The sequence below is a fragment of the Astyanax mexicanus genome, chromosome 25 (genome assembly GCF_023375975.1).
Source record: "Astyanax mexicanus isolate ESR-SI-001 chromosome 25, AstMex3_surface, whole genome shotgun sequence".
Lineage (NCBI taxonomy): Eukaryota > Metazoa > Chordata > Actinopteri > Characiformes > Acestrorhamphidae > Astyanax > Astyanax mexicanus.
Window position 1 is genome coordinate 23,144,352 of NC_064432.1, and position 23,717 is coordinate 23,168,068.

The 23,717-nt window shown below is 37.6% G+C and overlaps 1 protein-coding gene across 1 annotated transcript; it reads left to right on the forward strand.

Moving 5' to 3' along the window:
• Window positions 1-82: 82 nt before the first annotated feature.
• On the forward strand, window positions 83-22,168 carry LOC111188424 (C-type lectin domain family 4 member F-like). Its single transcript, XM_049472390.1, has 6 exons — window positions 83-176; window positions 260-358; window positions 19,677-20,165; window positions 21,347-21,460; window positions 21,846-21,988; window positions 22,064-22,168. The coding sequence occupies exons 1-6, from the start codon at window positions 83-85 to the stop codon at window positions 22,166-22,168; spliced, it is 1,044 nt and encodes a 347-aa protein (XP_049328347.1).
• The last annotated feature ends 1,549 nt before the right edge of the window (window positions 22,169-23,717 follow it).

The window sequence follows — 23,717 nt, forward strand, 5'->3', positions numbered from 1 at the left end:
GCAGTTCCTGAAAGCTGTCAGTTAGAGGGTCTGAGAAAGCTTGGGTTCAGACGTGTAGTTAAAGTAGAGCAGAACTCTGAGAATGGAGGAGGAGGTCTATGCGAATGTGAGCAGTTTAGAACTGGATGGGATTCAGGATACCGGCACTAAAAGAACAACACCAGACCAGCAGCCAGGTAAAGAGACCCACTAAAACAAACATTCAGCTAGATAACTTTCATTAATGCACTTTTTTCTAACTCAGTTCTCTCTTTTTCAGATGATAGAGCAGGAGGCAGAGGCTCCAGACTGGCTGCAGTGTGTTTGGGGCTGCTGTGTGTTCTTCTGCTGATCACCATCATTGTGATCTGTGTGCGCAGTGAGTGCTGTATCTATAAGAAAATAACTTTTACATGCAGTACATGAAAGCTTGCTTTACCCAGCAAACATGCCCACACTGGGCCAATGCATCAAACTGCCAAACTGCTAAGATGCATGATTTCATGGCCACTTCTTTTCAGCAGATGAGCTAAATACAAAGCAGAGAAAATATGTGGTTATGGGCATGTCCTCACCATCAGACTCTAAAGCAGTGTATAGTGTAAAGCAGCCTGGAGTCTCTGAGCAGTGCAAGCCATCGCAATACTTAAGGACAAAGACACACTCTTGCACTGATTCACTAAACATGACAGAGCAGTACACGTTTCTCTAACCACAGGAAAAAATGTGTTTGCTGCTCAAACCGTGAATGCTCTACAGGAACACATGCGGAATAAAAAAGTGTTAAACAAACCAGAATATGTTTTATACTTTAGATTCTTCTAAGCAGCACATTTATCTTTGAGGACAGATCTGCAGACTCTTGGTATTTTAATCTCAGTGTCTTCATGAGGGAGAGTCACCTGGAACCGTTTTCTCAGCGTCTTGAAGGAAGGAGTTCCTGGAGGTGCTGAACAATAGTTACTGCTTTATAGAAGCTCCAGCTCATCCCAATTAAATCACCTCAAATCACCATCTCAGTTCATCAGGTTTAGATCAGGGGAATAATGTGGAGGATAAATCCTTTTTGTATTGATGTCAAGAGCTCTAAAATCACCAATCTGGATTAAAATGATTTTTGCGTGGATTTTATATAAGATTGCATCAATTGGATGACTCAAAAGTGCCCAATTACAACTACAAACTACAGACAAGTTTACATATTTAGGGAAAATAAAAATCATTGCTATTTATAATAGTAGGGTCTTTCTTGCCTTGTTTCTGGCTGCACTTTAACCTCAAAGGAGGAATTTAAGTGAAACCAAAATAACAATAAACCTTTTCCTTTGTCATTTGTAGTTTTTATCTTTAGTAGGGGGGAAAAAACAAATAAAACAACTATCATTTTTTTGTGTGGAAAAAAATCAAAGAATTTTTAGGCCATATCACCCAGTTTTAAATTAAATGTTTGCTAGATTAAAAATTTCAGTGTTTCCTTTGGTTTGGTTTGGTTTGGTTGGAAACTTTCTGTACCCTGTTGAACCCACTAACCCTGATATATTACATTGTATGGTTTATTAATTGGTTTCAATAAAAAAAATATTGGTGCCCATTTACCAAAGTTTAATATGCTCCTTTTAGTGATAAAACCAATTATAATAGTTATTAATGTCATAATTATTGTTGTTAATTCAACATGATTGCTGTGTTCAACACAGCACTGTACATGTTTAATATAAGTATAAAAATAGTTTAGTTGAGAACTGTGTTGTGTTTTCTCTGTACAGACATTAAAGAAAAAGAAGCTAAGGACCAAACCATCTCCTCTCTGAGTGACAACTTTACTGCAGAGAGAGAGACCCTCTTATCCAGCATCACAACCCTGACTGAAGAAAGAGATCAGCTAAAGAACAGCAACAAGGACCTGACTGAAGAAAGGGATCAGCTAAAGAACAGCAACAAGAACCTGACTGAAATAAGTCGTAAACTCCAGAATATAGATCCTGATTTAGTTAAATGGTTGGGTGAGTGACGCAGCTGTCAATGCAAACACAATAAAAAACTATGAAAGCCTAAAGCTTACATAAAACTTAGCAGACGCCGTGCAAAAAGGAACACAACAGTGCTGAAAACGGCTTGAAAACTTCGCTAGTAAAAATGTACGTTTTGCCTATACAGGCGAATGTAAACAATACAACCAGAAACGTCCGAGCCGCATTACTTGAAATGCGGTACAGTTTTTTTGAAAACTGGTACAGTGAGTGGATCATGCACATTTTTTCAGCACAGGCAAATCCATACACACAGAGAATCAAACAGAAATAAGAATACTCAGGACTCTGATACCAACACATTATAATAACTTCTTGCATAATCTTGCCTATATAATAAGACTTACCTCTTACTGATTATTTTAGTCAGTGTGTAGAGCAGTGATTTGCAGTTTTACAACCTATTATTGTAAATTAGTTTCACATTGAAGCCACCTTTAAAAAGGCTATTTAATATGAGGTGACACAATATCTGTCTGATTTGCAGTTGCAATTAATAATAATTGGGCTCTTGAATTAATAATGCATGGGCTTTGTGTTTTGACTAACCAATGTGTAGCACCTTCAGCACAGCGCTGAGAAAGGGGTTAGACAGCCATGGCCCCGCCCCGGAGTGAAAATCATGAATCTGATTGGTTCGATTTTCCTATGACTTTGCTATTATACTCATTACTACACCCTTCCAAAAATTAGGGCCGTTTCTCAATCTGGGTTCTTGTCTATACTTGTGTTCTTGTGGACTCGGGAAACGTCATCAGTCGCAGCCCAAGTACTGTTCCAATTCAGAAGATTGCAGTTTGCCAAGTACACAACTAATACCCGGATGTGTTCTTGCTCCTCCCACTTTATCAAGGATGCATGGAAGGTGACTTGTGAACTTCTTATAGCCCGATAACCCAGAATGCACCTCGCAGCAGTATCAGCGTAATGCAGGATGAGAAGGTACATAACTGTAAGCACCTGTACGTTTTTAAAACAGTACGGCTGTGTGTTAAAACAACGTTTTAAGTAATTTTTAGGCGAGAATGTGGGGGTTTAGACTTCAGATATGTGGTTTATTTGTCAAGAAAGCGGCTTGGTGAAAATGTGCTCCTATGTTTTCGGAACAACGCTTTCCGCTCCTGTAAGACGGTTACGTCACCAAGTACACAGCTGTTCCAATTACACAACAACCGTCCCGCTTCCTCCCGTTCTCGGAAGTCCGCACTCGCGATCCGAACTTCTCAAGTCCGTTCTTGACAAGTACGGGAGTACAGACTTGTGTACTTGTGTATTGAGAGATGGCCAAGGAGAAGGGGCACGCAGACACAAGGGGGCAGAAGCCATTCTAAAACAGTTTTGATTGGTCAGTATCGCTGTCAGTCAGATATGAGTGCTATAGCAACTGAAAAACAAAGACCAATGCTTTGAATTGAGTTGCTGTTTTTTATTTTAGATAATTAATGAAATACATGCTTATACTTACAATATCTATGATATATATTTCCTGATTAAATCTTATGTAATGATTTACATGCACTTATTGTCACCCCTTCTCTGAAGGGTTAGAAGGGCCTCACTGCACACCACTGGTGTAAAGGAAGTACTCACATTCATAAAATATGACCATGTCTTTACTATTTTTTAGAGAAGCTGCATCCAGATGGGTGGAAGAAGTTTGGAAGCAGTTATTACTACATCTCTTCTGAGGAGAAGAACTGGAATGTGGCCAGGCAGGACTGCAGAAACAGAGGAGCAGATCTGGTGATCATAAACAGTGAAGAAGAACAGGTGAGAAGAATGGAGAGAAAATCCTCCTCTCTGATACTGATCTCCTCATTCTAATCACTCTCTCTTTTCCTAGGAGTTCATTAAGAAGCAAAACAAATACATCTGGATTGGTCTGAGTGATGCAGAGAAAGAAGGAGAGTGGAAGTGGGTGGACGGATCTCCACTGACCACTAAGTGAGTAAGACAGTTATATTTCTCTGCAGTTTTGTTTTTGAACATCATATAATATAAATGAACGTCCTTTATTCTGTCTATAAATCCTAGGTTCTGGAGAAGTGGAGAACCCAGCGATACGCATGGAAATGAGAATTGTGTTGCTTTTTCTAACCCTGCTACGACAATCAATGCATGGAATGATGTACCCTGCTCTGTTGATGCTTTTGGGTTCTGTGAATTTACTTTTGCCAAAGTGTAATTTTGTCCAGCTTTTTTTTTTCCTCATACACTCTTTAAAAAAAATCTGCTTCAGAATGTTCTTTCAGCAATGCCACTGTAGAATCATGTTTAGTGATCGGCCACTGCAAAAAAAAAAAAGCTGCTTCAGAATTTTTGGAAACTCCATGAAATTGAAATTGTAAAACATTCTAAAAGTACTACCGTATTTTTCGGACTATAAGGCGCACCGTATTATAAGACGCACTATCAAAGAACGCCTATTTTCTGCTATTTTTCCATACATAGGGCGCATCGCATTATAAGGCGCGTTAAGTGACACTAGAAAGGGTGCCTATATCAAAGTGAACAGGGGTGGCGCCATGTTTCCCTTCCCCCACCGGGGTGGTCGCTTGCCGGTGGAGCGTCTCAGTATACAAATCTAGCTCTTTCAAAGTCAAACGAGTGCTGGATATTAATCTACACAGATTTCTCTCCTGAAAACTGTTTATTTGGGTGAGTAACGTGCTTCAGTTTATTTACAGTAAGCTTAGATTTCCAGATGTCCACTAAGGCTTGCTGCACCAGCGTTAGCATAGCTATCCGCTAGCACGCTAGCTAGTCACCTAAACTAGTAAAGTTAACCCAAACTTAAACGACAGCGTTACACTGAGTAATCCTGCGTGTTCTGGTAAGACAGTGAGATATTAGCTAGCGATTCGTCCCCCGTAGCTTGTTTTAACACGGTAAACAAGCAGATTACAGGCTGATAAAACTCACCTCTGAGAGAGTTAGCGCTTAGCATCTAGCTAATGCTAGCCAGGCAAAGCAGCACAGACTTACAAGCCGATAACTCACCTCTGAACGGTGAACGCTTAGCGATTAGCATCTAACTCTAATAATACTGCTCCAGCAGTATTAAAAGTACTAAATTTAGAAAATACTGATCTCTGAACAGTGAATAAGCTAGCTAATGCTATTTGCTGCTCCAGCCTCGGAGCTGCACGGCTCTGGACTCTGTATAGCACTGAAACTCTGTATAACGCTGCACGGAGTGTGTGTTTACTGCTCCTTACAACCTGACGAGTAAAATTTAGATAATACTGATCTCAGTGAATAAGATAGCTAGCTTAGCGGTTAGCATCAAGCTAATGCTATTGCTGCTCCAGCCTCGGAGCTGCACGGCTCTGGACTCTGTATAGCACTGAAACTCTCTATAACGCTGCACGGAGTGTGTGTTTACTGCTCCTTACAACCTGATGAGTAAAATCCATACAAAAGGCGCACCGTATTATAAGACGCACTGTCAATTTTTGTGAAAATTAAAAGTTTTTAAGTGCGCCTTATAGTCCGAAAAATACGGTAAGTTAAAGTAAAGCCAATTTGAGCAGATGGTGTGAGTTACACATAAAACAGAAGCCAATCTTTTGGTAAACAGACATGCTGGCTAAATGCTAAAGCTAAGTTACTATCCTAGCTCTGTACAGCTTATACCTTTGCACCTTTTTATTTCATTTCATTTATGAGAGCTGAATGTAAAAAATAATTTACATTTGCTTAAGCATATGATATTATTATTATATTATTATTATAATTATTTACCAAGTTCTTTACCAAGTTGAATAATACAGTTAGCTCAGTGAACTTTACTATCCTAGCCTTGTACAGCTCGTATATTTCATATGACTAAAAAGTTTTTACCAAGTGTAATAATACAGGAAGATCCTGCACCTGATAATTAGAGTTACTAATAGGGACCATCCCATTCTCTTTCCCTTATACTTTAAATACCCGCTACACCACAAGCCCTGTGGGGTACTATAGCCACCTCATTTTGTCAGCATTTCACTGACATTCCACTTCTGTGGTTTGAAGTGAAAACAAACGAATTTGAGAGAATTAGGGACAAAGCTAAGGGATGAATTGACTATGTCAAGTAATCAGAATCAGCATAATTACATTAAACAAATTATCACTGCAGGCCATAGACTCATTGAAGTATGATATTTAGAGAATGATGCTGAATTAAAGCATAACATAATGTCTTAGTCATGTTATAATGGTTTTATACTAAGTTTATAGCAATATTAACACTGAATGTCAAAATTGAGGTTGTATTTAATATTGCCAAATTTACTGTGTAAAAAAAAACTTTATTTCACATTGCATTTTAGTGTCTTATCTTGTTTTTGTAAACTGAGAACTAACTCAAATGTTTTTAAAATATATTCATCAAAACATGTTTATCGGTCAATCATTTGTCAAAAAATATGTTTAAAATGTATTGCAATTTAAAATACACACATGTTCGGGGATTTTAATGTTAACATTATTTTTTTTCATAAGGATTTGATCAGTGTACTCCAATTAATTTTGTAACAGACTTTACATTTTTTTGTTAATAAATGTGCTTTTTGGCAAAAATGAGTCTGTGTATGATTTATAGCACAAATAGAAAACTACTTTCTACCAACAACTTCTAGAAAAGTGACTCATATATACACATTTATACGCTATTTGTGAAAAGTGTTGCATGTTCACTAGGGTAGTTTGTGCACAGCTTATTGAAGTACATTGTGGGATTGTAATAGTGTACTGGAAATTCTTCACAATCTTTTTGGACACCAGTACAGTGAAATGGTGCAAATATGGCACAGATTCAGACATAGGGGCTGGGCCTAACTGGCTTTAAAGGAACCACTGCATCCCCCTCTAGTGGCTGATGCAAATATCTGAAAATAAAACAGTGTGAAGGTTGTGATGTCACTGATGATGCTAAAGGATAAGTGGCAGGGTTATCTCATGATGACTGTTCAATAGTAAAGACGCACAGACACGCCCTAAATTAAACTGGATGGTGTGCAGTTGATAGATCACCTAAAGATCTGTAGAATAGAGCAGAGAATTCAATCAGAGTAAATCTTACTGTGTTTGTGAGCTGAGCAGCTTCTGCTCACCAGAGGGAGACAGCTGATGGCCTCTGTAGACAATCAAGATTAATCAGCATCACCTGCCTTTAAAAGAGGGGAAACAGAGAAGGTGTGTCTGAGTTAGGTGTGTCTTTGTGTATGAGCAGCCAGTGGCTGTTATCTCCTCTGTTTTCAAGTTTTTGGTTTCTAAAACCTCTTTTCCTTCTTTCTTTCTCAAAATAAGCAAAAAAAAAGTTACATTTAACTCTGGAAAGGAAGATTATGGCTTTCTCTTCTCTGCTTTCCTTTTTTATTTGTTATTTTTTTTCTCTCTTAATAAAGACAGCTTCCCCCTGGCATCCTTTGTTTTTTCCTCCACCAAATTACCAAATTAAGTTTGGACTTTTCTTTTGTTTTCCACTTGCTTTCAGGACTCACCCCTCTTGTAAGCCCATCTGCGCAGTTTAAAGCACCACTGGTTTGGTAGACGAGTGGTAGAGCAAATCCCAGTAGGTATTTTATTGTGAGAGCACCTATAGAACTCTGTGTCTCAATTAACCCACTGAAGGAGCTTTTATTAGAAAACCTCCCTGTTTTACACTCATGTAGATACATCCTTTACAGTACAGCATCACATTCCCAGCTAACAGAGAACGTTATAAGAACATTAAATACAGTTTTGAAATCTTTTCTCACAAAACTTTATTACGAAATTTTAAAAATCACGTTTTCAAAACTAAAAATTAAAACATTGACACAAATGATGTTGCAGAAACGTTACCAGAATGTTTATAAAAATTAAATAAAAAATATACAACATCCAAAAAAATTAACATAGTGAATGTTCTAAGAACGTAACATTCAGAAAATGTTCTACTAACCAAACACTGATAGATGGGTTTAATCCACTAATGGGACACCTATCTATTAGAGAAGCACCTAACTGATCACATAATCCTACATAAAACTGGATAGACACTCTTTGAGGGCACTCTTTGTCTAGTAAGCGCTCAATAGAGGGCACTTAATAATAGTGATGGGATGATTAATCTTTTCAGCTCCGATCCCGATATTTAACGGATATAAAACTGCTGATACCGATACTTTTAGTTTATTATTAGTACTATGATTAAGGTTACATAATGAGGCTGAAACAGACCACACAGCCTTTGAAGAGTATACACAAGTGCATTTGATGTAAATGCATTCCAAATTCATTTATTTGACACACTTTATATACAAACACACAATATTTTTGTTCCAAATTAAATACTTTTATTTTGATTAATATAAAAAAAAGTTAGTAAGTGGATCGGCTGCGCTCACCCGATATTCGATTCATTAAATTAGGTCAATATCGGCCCCGATACCGATATTGTATCGGATCGGTCACATCTCTAATTAATAACTCACCCTTAACTACTTTCATAATTTATTGGAAGAATAACACCCTAGAGCAGGGTATTTCTTCGGGGTGTAAATGGAAACCAGTACAGCGAAGACGCTGCTTCACTAAACTGAAATCTTACAAATGTCTCGCTTCCTTACTGTAATGTCTACAGCATGTAAAAGATAAATCCATTACATCAGCTAATGTAGCACATATATACCACACAATAACCTTTATAGCCATAAACAATATAATATACAGCAAAATCCACAGTTAATCCTGCAAAAACTCACACAATGCTATTGACTGCTATCTTTCATCAGCTTTCTCACCTTTAATTTTTAATTCATATTCTACAGGTCTCTCCCGCAGGAATAATTTGTTATTTAGTTCTAAATAAATAAAACATAACAATGTAGCTGAAAATCCCTGTAGATTTTGTCCCTCACCTCACCCACATATTTTGACACTGGGACTACAATATTAAATGTTATGGGGAGATGTAGGAATGTATTTATATAGCTTGGCTAATGCCTTTTAAAAAGCTTGACTATTGTTAATTTTCAAAGTAGCCTAATAAAAAGATTGAAACTAAGTCTTACCTTAAAAATTGTAATACACCAGTTAAACTACTTATCAAAATAACTAATTCCTCACTGGGTCTGACTTACTGCAGCGTCTTGTTCACATTTAACTTCCACCTTAAAAACATATTTCCATTCCACCTTAACAGTTTCCCTGCATTAAAACAAGTTTTCTCTTTAGACTGTAGTAGATGATAGAGTTTTAAGAGTTTTACACATTTCTGTTTAGGGTGTGCACAAATCACACAGTCAAACGGTCCATATAAAACAGAACGTAGATTTCCATTTGAATGTTCAGTTCCACCTTAAAAACGCCAAAATAGTATCTACAGCCTGAAGCCCGTGTGTCGCTGCAGCAGCATTTAAGGCGGAATGGTAAATTAGCAGCATTTAAGGTGGAATAGCAAATTCATGTGAGTTTGTGAGTTATTTATGTAAGGAAAAGTGTGTTTAAAGTGCATATTTAATAAAGCTAAGTAGATAGGAGCTACTTACACGTAATGCAATGCTGTAGCTTAAGCAGCTCGCGCACCTTAATTTAGATGCGAGCCACCTGACCAATAATGATTCAGCAGGCAGGTAAACCGGAAGAATGATTATTACCATGGAATGGTATGATCCACTTTAGGGGGGATTAAAAAAATCGTATCACAATATTCTTCCAGGCACATATACTGCATTGTTTTTGTAGTATTTAACATGATATGTTACAATTATATTTACATGTTTTGACCCCTCCAAACTATTGTTTTTCCACCTTTAGGGGGGGTTGAAGTCTTAATTGGGGGGGGGGGTCTGACACAGTAAACACAGTGGTTCATAATAGCTGCACATATTAGCACATATTATTTAAGACCCATGGGACTATAGCTAACCTCCCTGCACGTGATTTGACAATTGATGACCAATCAAAGAGACAGATGATACGAATGGGAAAAAAAAGAGCCCAGAAAGAATTTCAAGCATTAGAGAAGATCAGAGACAGATCACACCATCCGTCATTGTTTGAGCCAAAGTGGATTTAATGGGAGACGAGCAAAAAAAGCCTGAAAAAAGACTGGAATTTGCCAAACTACATGTTGACAAGCCACAAAGCTTCTGGGAGAATGTCCTATGGACAGATGAGACAAAAATTGAACTTTTTGCCTTATTCTTGACTTTTTTTATAATATAATTTTTTTATAATTCTGTTGAAGCATGGTTTAAAAGCAATGTCAATATAATTCAAATAACAAAAACCTGAGTAAATTTTAACAAATCTGTGAATTTCATTTGCAATTAAAGTGAAAAAAAAAAAATCTATTCAAATCAACCTGGCCCTGTATGAAAACATATTTGCCCCTAAACTTAATAACCTGGTTGTGTCACACTCGGAGGCAACAACTGCAGTCAAGCTTTACTAATAACCGACAACGAGTCTTTCACATCTCTGTGGAGGAAATTAGGCACAGTCTTCTTTACAGAATTGTTTTCATTTAAACACGTTGGACGGTTCGGAGCATGAACGTTCTATTTAAATGTATATATCATTTCAGATATGTTAATGTTGACTGATGGAAAAGACAAAGTACACTCAATAAAAACAGGATAATACCCATGATAATAATATAGCTTTTTAATACCCTTGATTTAGAACTCAAAATTATCATATTATTAATGCAACCCCAAGGGAGTCGGAACTAAAATCTATATGTATATGTATATATGTATATATGTGTGAAGCAACATATTGGGCGTTTCACACTAATGAGGAAGTAAAAAAACACTTTGTTTCACACTATTTTTCTCCACTCCACTTTCTCACAGTACTTTCTCATGACTAACACACTCTAAAGAACATTATAGAATTTTTAAATTCCAGGCTTTTCTATACAGTAATTAAAGCAGCTAATAGTCTCATGTGTAATTTTAGATTCTTAGCTTAAGCCAGTGTTTTTTTGCTAAAACATTAGCCGTTTCTGAGTAGTTTAACATGTAGCTAAATAGCTAAGTAGCTGGGTTGTAAATATCTAGAGAATTAATGAAGCTATATATTGTTTAAACTGTTTGATTAACAGCGTACAGCCTGCCTACTAGCTGGTGAACACGCCTGCCAGCCACTCATCAGCTGCTACACCGGTGACGGGGAGTGCACACAGGGTAATACTCTCCCCAGCTGAGGGTCTTATATCTATGAGGAACACTTTATTGGGGCATCTGTTGAAGTAAATTGTCATTAAATTGTGGCAACAAATAATGCTTGAAACAAGCCAAATATTTTGGAAAAGTAAAATGAAAAGCACTTTTATAAATGAAAAATGACTTTAAATATGTAAAAATTTTAGTAATAAGTTGAATAGACTTATAAAACAACAAGTTATACATTCCTATTTTAGAGTAGATATTAGAAGATCTCACTTAATTTGTTTCACTTCATAATGTTTTAAGTATTAATCACAAGGAGAAACAAATCATTTGAAATATTGGGAATCTGGAAATACATACATATATGAGGACTGAGCGCAGATAACATTTAGTTATTATTGGCCAACTGGAAAGATGTTCGATGTAATAATCAGCTCATTTTGATATCGTCACTGTCCAATGAAAAACACTTATCACCAAAACAGCAACTTTACAGGAGAGAGAAAAAACCTTGTAACTTTTAATGGAAGTCAATGTAAAAAGAGTTTATTCCAGGTCATTTTGAAGCATTTCTATTTGTCTGTTAATCAAGAAATTTGTCTGTGTTGGCTGACCAGTCCAGCTTATCAACCAGATGCAGTCCACCATCTCCACATCAACTCCCACAATAGATACTGGCTGTGTGGGTGGCCTGGCCCTGCGGAAGTCCACCACCATCTCCTTGGTCTTGGAGGTGTTCAACAGCAGGTTGTTTCTATTGCACCACGCCACAAAGTCTTTCACCAGGTGTCTGTACTCCTCCTCCTTTCCTCCCCGTATACATGCCACAATGGCAGTGTCGTCTGAAAACTTCTGCATGTGGCACGTCTGGAAGTCTGAGGTGTAGAGTGTGAACAGGAACGGGGAGAGCACAGTCCCCTGTGGTGCTCCTGTGCTGCAGACCACAGTCTCTGATGTACAGTCCTTCAATCTGACATACTGAGGTCTGTCAGTGAGGTAGTCTGTGATCCAGGAGACCAAATATGAATTCACCTGCATCCCCACCAGCTTGTCTTTCAGTAGGAGAGGCTGAATGGTGTTGAAAGCACTGGAAAAATCAAAGAACATGACTCTCTCAGTGCTGCCTCCTCTGTCCAGATGAGAGTGGGTCCGGTGGAGAAAGTACAGTATGGCATCATCCACTCCCACTTTCTCTCTGTAGGCAAATTGCAAGGGGTCCATTGCATGTTGAACCTGGGGTCTGAGGTGGTGTAGAAGCAGACGTTCCAGGGTCTTCATGATATGTGATGTAAGGGCGACAGGCCTGAAGTCATTGAGCTCACTGGGGTGCGTCTTCTTGGGTACTGGAACCAGGCATGATGTCTTCCACAACAGACAGTTCGTCTGTTCAAATTATGTAGTAAACTAAAAATCGTCAAAAATGGAGATAAGTGTTTTTCATAGAACAGCGATGATATGCGAGATAAGGACCCAGTGTCAAGAACATCTTTGACTTCTTGTGAACATGAGCTCATTCTAGTTTTTACTGGACAGCAGGACATCTGCATACATATTTGCATACAAAAATTGTGTTCTAAAAAGTGTATATTTATTTTATCTGATTTAACTTGTTTCGGCTTCTACTCAACAAAGCATGGAATTTTTAATATGAGTCTAAAAATCAGCTAAGAACAGGAAAAAAAAGCATGTATGTAATGTGTTTTCTGATGGATCATACAGGGCTTGAGCTTCTGTCCATCACAGCCTGTTGTAAAGGCCACCATTTACTGTTTAACAATCTCATCTGTTTATCAGCTTAAGTGTGAAGAGTTTATCACAGCTGAAACCACACCTACATACAAGAACAGAGAGAATGTTCACACTCGTTTCTGTTCACAGACACATTAATACATCACTGTATCACGTGACTCTGCTCAGTGTAGTGTCGGCCTTCAGTTACTGCAGAAGAGACAGCTTCTTAATCTGTACTGCTTCTACTAACACTGGTACCTTTTATTTAGGTGATTACATGTAAAACAATGAGATTTGGCAACTGATTCAAACCAGTATGACAGTAATGTTCAACTACCAATATTAACTTTAGTTTTCTTCAGTCTTCCTGAATCAGCTTTGTTTTTTCTGCTGGTTCACTGTCAGTGAGTTTTGTGGTTAATGGAGATCTGGCTGTGTGCCATCAGCTAACTACATGAAATAGTCCATCACTAATATTTCTACAATGTAAATATATATTTGAGGAGGCATGTGCTATTAGTCTTCACACAGCTAGAGTTGGGTGCATTTCTAGTGATAAGGTTGCTCATATGAACAGGGAATGGGTTATTGGCTTTCCAAATTGGTACAAACTTAAATTAAATATATTTAATGATATAAAATATCTAATAAGGATTGTGAACATTTTAGCCTCTACTGACTCAGTTTGTTTAAGCTGGATTGCTTGATGATACAATGACAGAAACATCATTGCCTGCTGCTGGGTGACTGAGAGAATGTATTGCGTGCAGTGTTAAGACAGGGTAACAGGAAGCTTTGCAGAAAATACATTAATACATCACTGTAGCATGTGACTGCTGCAGAACAGACAGCTTCTTACTTTGTGTATGTTGCTCTGAATATGATTTCTGCTAAATGAGACCAAAGGTGAATTTAATAATTTGTTGAATCCTGGAAAAAGCCAGTAATATGGATTTCCATTTTAACCCCTTATATTAATATTTGGTTTATTCCCTGGTCTCTTAAAGGTTTAAACAGGGCTTTGTGTGGCTGACTACCACTACCTGTGGCTGTGGCATGTTGTTTCACACATATCTATTTTTTTCTTTAGTGAGAGCTTAAACCGAATGAACATATAAGGCCACTGCTTCGCTTTAGTTACACCTCAAGTTAGAGTTCCTGAAAGCTGTCAGTTAGAGGGACTGAGAAAGCTTGGGTTTAGACGTGTAGTTAAAGTAGAGCACTTTTTGCCTTATTCTTGACTTTTTTTATAATATAATTTTTTTTATAATTCTGTTGAAGCATGGTTTAAAAGCAATGTCAATATAATTCAAATAACAAAAACCTGAGTAAATTTTAACAAATCTGTGAATTTCATTTGTAATTAAAGTAAAAAAAAAATCTATTCAAATCAACCTGGCCCTGTATGAAAACATATTTGCCCCTAAACTTAATAACCTGGTTGTGTCACACTCGGAGGCAACAACTGCAGTCAAGCTTTACTGATAACTGACAACGAGTCTTTCACATCTCTGTGGAGGAAATTAGGCACAGTCTTCTTTACAGAATTGTTTTCATTTAAACACGTTGGACGGTTCGGAGCATGAACGTTCTATTTAAATGTATATATCATTTCAGATATGTTAATGTTGACTGATGGAAAAGACAAAGTACACTCAACAAAAACAGGATAATACCCATGATGATAATAGAAGCTTTTTAATACACTTGATTTAGAACTCAAAATTATCATATTATTAATGCAACCCCAAGGGAGTCGGAACTAAAATCTATAAGTATATGTATATATGTGTGAAGCAACATATTGGGCGTTTCACACTAATGAGGAAGTAAAAAAACACTTTGTTTCACACTATTTTTCTCCACTCCACTTTCTCACAGTACTTTCTCATGACTAACACACTCTAAAGAACATTATAGAATTTTTAAATTCCAGGCTTTTATAGACAGTAATTAAAGCAGCTAATAGTCTCATGTGTAATTTTAGATTCTTAGCTTAAGCCAGTGTTTTTCTGCTAAAACATTAGCCGTTTCTGAGTAGTTTAACATGTAGCTAAATAGCTAAGTAGCTGGGTTGTAAATATCTAGAGAATGAATGAAGCTCTATATTGTTTAAACTGTTTGATTAACAGCGTACAGCCTGCCTACTAGCTGGTGAACACGCCTCCCAGCCACTCATCAGCTGCTACACCGGTGACGGGGAGTGCACACAGGGTAATACTCTCCCCAGCTGAGGGTCTTATATCTATGAGGAACACTTTATTGGGGCATCTGTTGAAGTATTGGTACTTCTGAAATCAAAGCTGTTTAAATTATACCGAGGGAGTTTATCCTGCTTTTGGCATGTCCATGTACTCAGTTTTATCTATTTAATTTAAAATACTAAATGTATTACTTGTTCTAATAATTAAAATGTTTTCTATTACAGATACTTACTTTTGAAACAAGCCAAATATTTTGGAAAAGTAAAATGAAAAGCACTTTCATAAATGAAAAATGACTTTAAATATGTAAAAATTTTAGTACCGTAATAAGGTGAATAGACTTATAAAATAACAAGTTATACATTCCTATTTTAGAGTAGATATTAGAAGATCTCACTTAATTTGTTTCACTTCATAATGTTTTAAGTATTAATCACAAGGAGAAACAAATCATTTGAAATATTGGGAATCTGGAAATACATACATATATGAGGACTGAGCGCAGATAACATTTAGTTATTATTGGCCAACTGGAAAGACGTTCGATGTGATAATCAGCTCATTTTGATATCGTCGCTGTCCAATGAAAAACACTTATCACCAAAACAGCAACTTTACAGGAGAGAGAAAAAAACCTTGTAACTTTTAATGGAAGTCAATGTAAAAAGAGTTTATTCCAGGTCATTTTGAAGCATTTCTATTTGTCTGTTAATCAAGAAATTTGTCTGTGTTGGCTGACCAGTCCAGCTTATCATCCAGATGCAGTCCGAGATACCTGTAGGTCTTCCCCATCTCCACATCAACTCCCACAATAGATACTGGCTGTGTGGGTGGCCTGGCCCTGCGGAAGTCCACCACCATCTCCTTGGTCTTGGAGGTGTTCAACAGCAGGTTGTTTCTATTGCACCACGCCACAAAGTCTTTCACCAGGTGTCTGTACTCCTCCTCCTTTCCTCCCCGTATACAGGCCACAATGGCAGTGTCGTCTGAAAACTTCTGCATGTGGCACGTCTGGAAGTCTGAGGTGTAGAGTGTGAACAGGAACGGGGAGAGCACAGTCCCCTGTGGTGCTCCTGTGCTGCAGACCACAGTCTCTGATGTACAGTCCTTCAATCTGACATACTGAGGTCTGTCAGTGAGGTAGTCTGTGATCCAGGAGACCAAATATGAATCCACCTGCATCCCCACCAGCTTGTCTTTCAGTAGGAGAGGCTGAATGGTGTTGAAAGCACTGGAAAAATCAAAGAACATGACTCTCTCAGTGCTGCCTCCTCTGTCCAGATGAGAGTGGGTCCGGTGGAGAAAGTACAGTATGGCATCATCCACTCCCACTTTCTCTCTGTAGGCGAATTGCAAGGGGTCCATTGCATGTTGAACCTGGGGTCTGAGGTGGTGTAGAAGCAGACGTTCCAGGGTCTTCATGATATGTGATGTAAGGGCGACAGGCCTGAAGTCATTGAGCTCACTGGGGTGCGTCTTCTTGGGTACTGGAACCAGGCATGATGTCTTCCACAACAGACAGTTCGTCTGTTCAAATTATGTAGTAAACTAAAAATCGTCAAACATGGAGATAAGTGTTTTTCATAGAACAGCGACGATATGAGAGATAAGGACCCAGTGTCAAGAACATCTTTGACTTCTTGTGAACATGAGCTCATTCTAGTTTTTACTGGACAGCAGGACATCTGCATACATATTTGCATACAAAAATTGTGTTCTAAAATGTGTATATTTATTTTATCTGATTTAACTTGTTTCGGCTTCTACTCAACAAAGCATGGAATTTTTAATATGAGTCTAAAAATCAGCTAAGAACAGGAAAAAAAAAGCATGTATGTAATGTGTTTTCTGATGGATCATACAGGGCTTGTGTTTCTGTCTATCACAGCCTGTTGTAAAGGCCACCATTTACTGTTTAACAATCTCATCTGTTTATCAGCTTAAGTGTGAAGAGTTTTTCACAGCTGAAACCACACCTACATACAAGAGCAGAGATAATGTTCACACTCGTTTCTGTTCACAGACACATTAACACATCACTGTATCACGTGACTCTGCTCAGTGTAGTGTCGGCCTTCAGTTACTGCAGAAGAGACAGCTTCTTAATCTGTACTGCTTCTACTAACACTGGTACCTTTTATTTAAGTGATTACATGTAAAACAATGAGATTTGGCAACAATATGAACGGGAAATGGGTTATTGGCTTTCCAAATTGGGAGGAAAACTTTGATAAAAATTTTAATTAAATATATTTAATGATATAAAATATCAAATAAGGATTGTGAACATTTTAGCCTCTACTGACTCAGTTTGTTTAATCTGCTTTGCTTGATGATACAATGACAGAAACATCAGTCAGCAGCTCATTGGCTGCTGCTGAGTGACTCTGAGAGAATTTATTGCGTGCAGGGCTAAACGCTTTGCAGAAAATACATTACCACATCACTGTATCACATGACTGCTGCAGAACAGACAGCTTCTTACTTTGTGTATGTTGCTCTGAATATGATTTCTGCTAATTGAGTAAAATTATGAATTTAAACTCTTGCTAGAACAACATGAATACCAGCCATAATAAAATGTGTTAATTTAATCACCTCAGCAAAGGTGAATTTAATAATTTGTTGAATCCTGGAAAAAGCCAGTAATATGGATTTCCATTTTAACCCCTTATATTAATATTTGGTTTATTTCCTGGTCTCTTAAAGGTTTAAACAGGGCCTTGTGTGGCTGACTACCACTACCTGTGGCTGTGGCATGTTGTTTCACACATATCTATTTTTTTCTTTAGTGAGAGCTTAAACCGAATGAACATATAAGGCCACTGCTTCGCTTTAGTCACGCCTCAAGTTAGAGTTCCTGAAAGCTGTCAGTTAGAGGGTCTGAGAAAGCTTGGGTTCAGACGTGTAGTTAAAGTAGAGCAGAACTCTGAGAATGGAGGACGGAATCTTATCGAATGCGAGCAATTTAGAACTGGATGGGATTCCGGATACCGGCACTAAAATAACAACACCAGACCAGCAGCCAGGTAAAGAGACCCACTAAAACCAACATTCAGCTAGATAACTTTCATTAATGCACTTTTTCTAAGTCAGTTCTCTCTTTTTCAGATGATACAACAGGAGGCAGACGCTCCAGACTGGCTGCAGTGTGTTTGGGGCTGCTGTGTGTTCTTCTGCTGATCACCATCATTGTGATCTGTGTGCGCAGTGAGTGCTGTATCTATAAGAAAGTAACTTTTACATGCAGTACATGAAAGCTTGCTTTACCCAGCAAACATGCCCACACTGGGCCAATGCATCAAACTGCCAAACTGCAAAGATGCATGATTTCATGGCCACTTCTTTTCAGCAGATGAGCTAAATACAAAGCAGAGAAACTATGTGGTTATGGGCATGTCCTCACCATCAGACTCTAAAGCAGTGTATAGTGTAAAGCAGCCTGGAGTCTCTGAGCAGTGCAAGCCATTGCAATACTTAAGGACAAAGACACACTCTTGCACTGATTCACTAAACATGACAGAGCAGTACACGTTTCTCTAACCACAGGAAAAAATGTGTTTGCTGCTCAAACCGTGAATGCTCTACAGGAACACATGCGGAATAAAAAAGTGTTAAACAAACCAGAATATGTTTTATACTTTAGATTCTTCTAAGCAGCACATTTATCTTTGAGGACAGATCTGCAGACTCTTGGTATTTTAATCTCAGTGTCTTCATGAGGGAGAGTCACCTGGAACCGTTTTCTCAGCGTCTTGAAGGAAGGAGTTCCTGGAGGTGCTGAACAATAGTTACTGCTTTATAGAAGCTCCAGCTCATCCCAATTAAATCACCTCAAATCACCATCTCAGTTCATCAGGTTTAGATCAGGGGATTAATGTGGAGGATAAATCCTTTTTGTATTGATGTCAAGAGCTCTAAAATCACCAATCTGGATTAAAATGATTTTTGCGTGGATTTTATATAAGATTGCATCAATTGGATGACTCAAAAGTGCCCAATTAGACTACAAACTACAGACAAGTTTACATATTTAGGGAAAATAAAAATCATTGCTATTTATAATAGTAGGGTCTTTCTTGCCTTGTTTCTGGCTGCACTTTAACCTCAAAGGAGGAATTTAAGTGAAACCAAAATAACAAACCTTTTCCTTTGTCATTTGTAGTTTTTATCTTTAGTAGGGGGGAAAAAACAAATAAAACAACTATCATTTTTTTGTGTGGAAAAAAATCAAAGAATTTTTAGGCCATATCACCCAGTTTTAAATTAAATGTTTGCTAGATTAAAAATGTCAGTGTTTCCTTGAGGTTTGGTCGGAAACTTTCTGTACCCTGTTGATCCCACTAACCCTGATATATTACATTGTATGGTTTATTAATTGGTTTCAATAAAAAAAATATTGGTGCCCATTTACCAAAGTTTAATATGCTCCTTTTAGTGATAAAACCAATTATAATAGTTATTAATGTCATAATTATTGTTGTTAATTCAACATGATTGCTGTGTTCAACACAGCACTGTACATGTTTAATATAAGTATAAAAATAGTTTAGTTGAGGACTGTGTGTGTTTTCTCTGTACAGACATTAAAGAAAAAGAAGCTAAGGACCAAACCATCTCCTCTCTGAGTGACAACTTTACTGCAGAGAGAGAGACCCTCTTATCCAGCATCACAACCCTGACTGAAGAAAGGGATCAGCTAAAGAACAGCTACAATGACCTGAGTGAAGAAAAAGATCAGCTAAAGAAGAGAAACAAGGACCTGACTGAAGAAAAAGATCAGCTAAAGAAGAGAAACAAGAACCTGACTAAAGAAAGAGATCAGCTAAAGAACAGCAACAAGGACCTGACTGAAGAAAGAGAACAGCTAAAGATCAGCAACAAGGACCTGACTGAAGAAAGAGAACAGCTAAAGATCAGCAACAAGGACCTGACTGAAGAAAGAGATCAGCTAAAGATCAGCAACAAGGACCTGACTGAAGAAAGGGATCAGCTAAAGAACAGCAACAAGGACCTGACTGAAATAAGTCGTAAACTCCAGAATATAGATCCTGATTTAGTTAAATGGTTGGGTGAGTGACGCAGCTGTCAATACAAACACAATAAAAAACTATGAAAGCCTAAAGCTTACATAAAACTTAGCAGACGCCGTGCAAAAAGGAACACAACAGTGCTGAAAACGGCTTGAAAACTTCACGCTGGATACTCATTTTGACCTCTCGCTAGTAAAAATGTACGTTTTGCCTATACAGGCGAATGTAAACAATACAACCAGAAACGTCCGAGCCGCATTACTTGAAATGCGGTACAGTTTTTTTGAAAACTGGTACAGTGAGTGGATCATGCACATTTTTTCAGCACAGGCAAATCCATACACACAGAGAATCAAACAGAAATAAGAATACTCAGGACTCTGATACCAACACATTATAATAACTTCTTGCATAATCTTGCCTATATAATAAGACTTACCTCTTACTGATTATTTTAGTCAGTGTGTAGAGCAGTGATTTGCAGTTTTACAGCCTATTATTGTAAATTAGTTTCACATTGAAGCCACCTTTAAAAAGGCTATTTAATATGAGGTGACACAATATCTGTCTGATTTGCAGTTGCAATTAATAATAATTGGGCTCTTGAATTAATAATGCATGGGCTCTGTGTTTTGACTAACCAATGCGTAGCACCTTCAGCACAGCGCTGAGAAAGGGGTTAGACAGCCATGGCCCCGCCCCGGAGTGAAAATCATGAATCTGATTGGTTCGATTTTCCTATGACTTTGCTATTATACTCATTACTACACCCTTCCAAAAATTAGGGCCGTTTCTCAATCTGGGTTCTTGTCTATACTTGTGTTCTTGTGGGCTCGGGAAACGTCATCAGTCGCAGCCCAAGTACTGTTCCAATTCAGAAGATTGCAGTTTGCCAAGTACACAACTAATACCCGGATGTGTTCTTGCTCCTCCCACTTTATCAAGGATGCATGGAAGGTGACTTGTGAACTTCTTATAGCCCGATAACCCAGAATGCACCTCGCAGCAGTATCAGCGTAATGCAGGATGAGAAGGTACATAACTGTAAGCACCTGTACGTTTTTAAAACAGTACGGCTGTGTGTTAAAACAACGTTTTAAGTAATTTTTAGGCGAGAATGTGGGGGTTTAGACTTCAGATATCTGGTTTATTTGTCAAGAAAGCAGCTTGGTGAAAATGTGCTCCTATGTTTTCGGAACAACGCTTTCCGCTCCTGTAAGACGGTTACGTCACCAAGTACACAGCTGTTCCAATTACACAACAACCGTCCCGCTTCCTCCCGTTCTCGGAAGTCCGCACTCGCGATCCGAACTTCTCAAGTCCGTTCTTGACAAGTACGGGAGTACAGACTTGTGTACTTGTGTATTGAGAGATGGCCAAGGAGAAGGGGCACGCAGACACAAGGGGGCAGAAGCCATTCTAAAACAGTTTTGATTGGTCAGTATCGCTGTCAGTCAGATATGAGTGCTATAGCAACTGAAAAACAAAGACCAATGCTTTGAATTGAGTTGCTGTTTTTTATTTTAGATAATTTATGAAATACATGCTTATACTTACAATAGCTATGATATATATTTCCTGATTAAATCTTATGTAATGATTTACATGCACTTATTGTCACCCCTTCTCTGAAGGGTTAGAAGGGCCTCACTGCACACCACTGGTGTAAAGGAAGTACTCACATTCATAAAATATGACCATGTCTTTACTATTTTTTAGAGAAGCTGCATCCAGATGGGTGGAAGAAGTTTGGAAGCAGTTATTACTACATCTCTTCTGAGAAGAAGAACTGGAATGTTGCCAGGCAGGACTGCAAAAACAGAGGAGCAGATCTGGTGATCATAAACAGCAGAGAAGAACAGGTGAGAAGAATGGAGAGAAGATTCTCTCTCTGATCTCTGATCTCCTCATTCTAATCACTCTCTCTTTTCCTCTAGGAGTTCATTAAGAAGCAAAACAAATACATCTGGATTGGTCTGACTGATGCAGAGAAAGAAGGAGAGTGGAAGTGGGTGGACGGATCTCCACTGACCACTAAGTGAGTAAAACAGTTATATTTCTCTGCAGTTTTGTTTTTGAACATCATATAATATAAATGAACGTCCTTTATTCTGTCTATAAATCCTAGGTTCTGGAGAAGTGGAGAACCCAGCAATACGTATGGAAATGAGAATTGTGTTGCTTTTTCTATCCCTGCTATGACAATCAATGCATGGAATGATGAACCCTGCTCTGCTGATGCTTTTGGGTTCTGTGAATTTACTTTTCCCAAAGTGTAATTTTGTCCAGCTTTTTTTTTTCTCATACACTCTTTAAAAAAAATCTGCTTCAGAATGTTCTTTCAGCAATGCCACTGTAGAATCATGTTTAGTGATCGGCCACTGCAAAAAAAAGAAAAGCTGCTTCAGAATTTTTGGAAACTCCATGAAATTGAAATTGTAAAACATTCTAAAAGTACTAAGTTAAAGTAAAGCCAATTTGAGCAGATGGTGTGAGTTACACATAAAACAGAAGCCAATCTTTTGGTAAACAGACATGCTGGCTAAATGCTAAAGCTAAGTTACTATCCTAGCTCTGTACAGCTTGTACCTTTGCACCTTTTTATTTCATTTCATTTATGAGAGCTGAATGTAAAAAATAATTTACATTTGCTTAAGCATATGATATTATTATTATATTTTTATTATAATTATTTACCAAGTTCTTTACCAAGTTGAATAATGCAGTTAGCTCAGTGAACTTTACTATCCTAGCCTTGTACAGCTCGTATATTTCATATGACTAAAATGTTTTTACCAAGTGTAACAATACAGGAAGATCCTGCACCTGATAATTAGAGTTACTAATAGGGACCATCCCATTCTCTTCACCCATACTTTAAATACCCGCTACACCACAAGCCCTGTGGGGTACTATAGCCACCTCATTTTGTCAGCATTTCACTGACATTCCACTTCTGTGGTTTGAATTGAAAACAAACGAATTTTAGAGAATTAGGGACAAAGCTAAGGGATGAATTGACTATGTCAAGTAATCAGAATCAGCATAATTACATTAAACAAATTATCACTGCAGGCCATAGACTCATTGAAGTATGATATTTAGAGAATGATGCTGAATTAAAGCATGACATAATGTCTTAGTCATGTTATAATGGTTTTATACTAAGTTTATAGCAATATTAACACTGAATGTCAAAATTGAGGTTGTATTTAATATTGCCAAATTTACTGTGTAAAAAAAAAAACTTTATTTCACATTGCATTTTAGTGTCTTATCTTGTTTTTGTAAACTGAGAACTAACTCAAATGTTTTTAAAATATATTCATCAAAACATGTTTATCGGTCAATCATTTGTCAAAAAATATGTTTAAAATGTATTGCAATTTAAAATACACACGTTCGGGGATTTTAATGTTAATATTATTTTTTTTCATAAGGATTTGATCAGTATACTCCAATTAATTTTGTAACAGACTTTACATTTTTTTGTTAATAAATGTGCTTTTTGGCAAAAATGAGTCTGTGTATGATTTATAGCACAAATAGAAAACTACTTTCTACCAACAACTTCTAGAAAAGTGACTCATA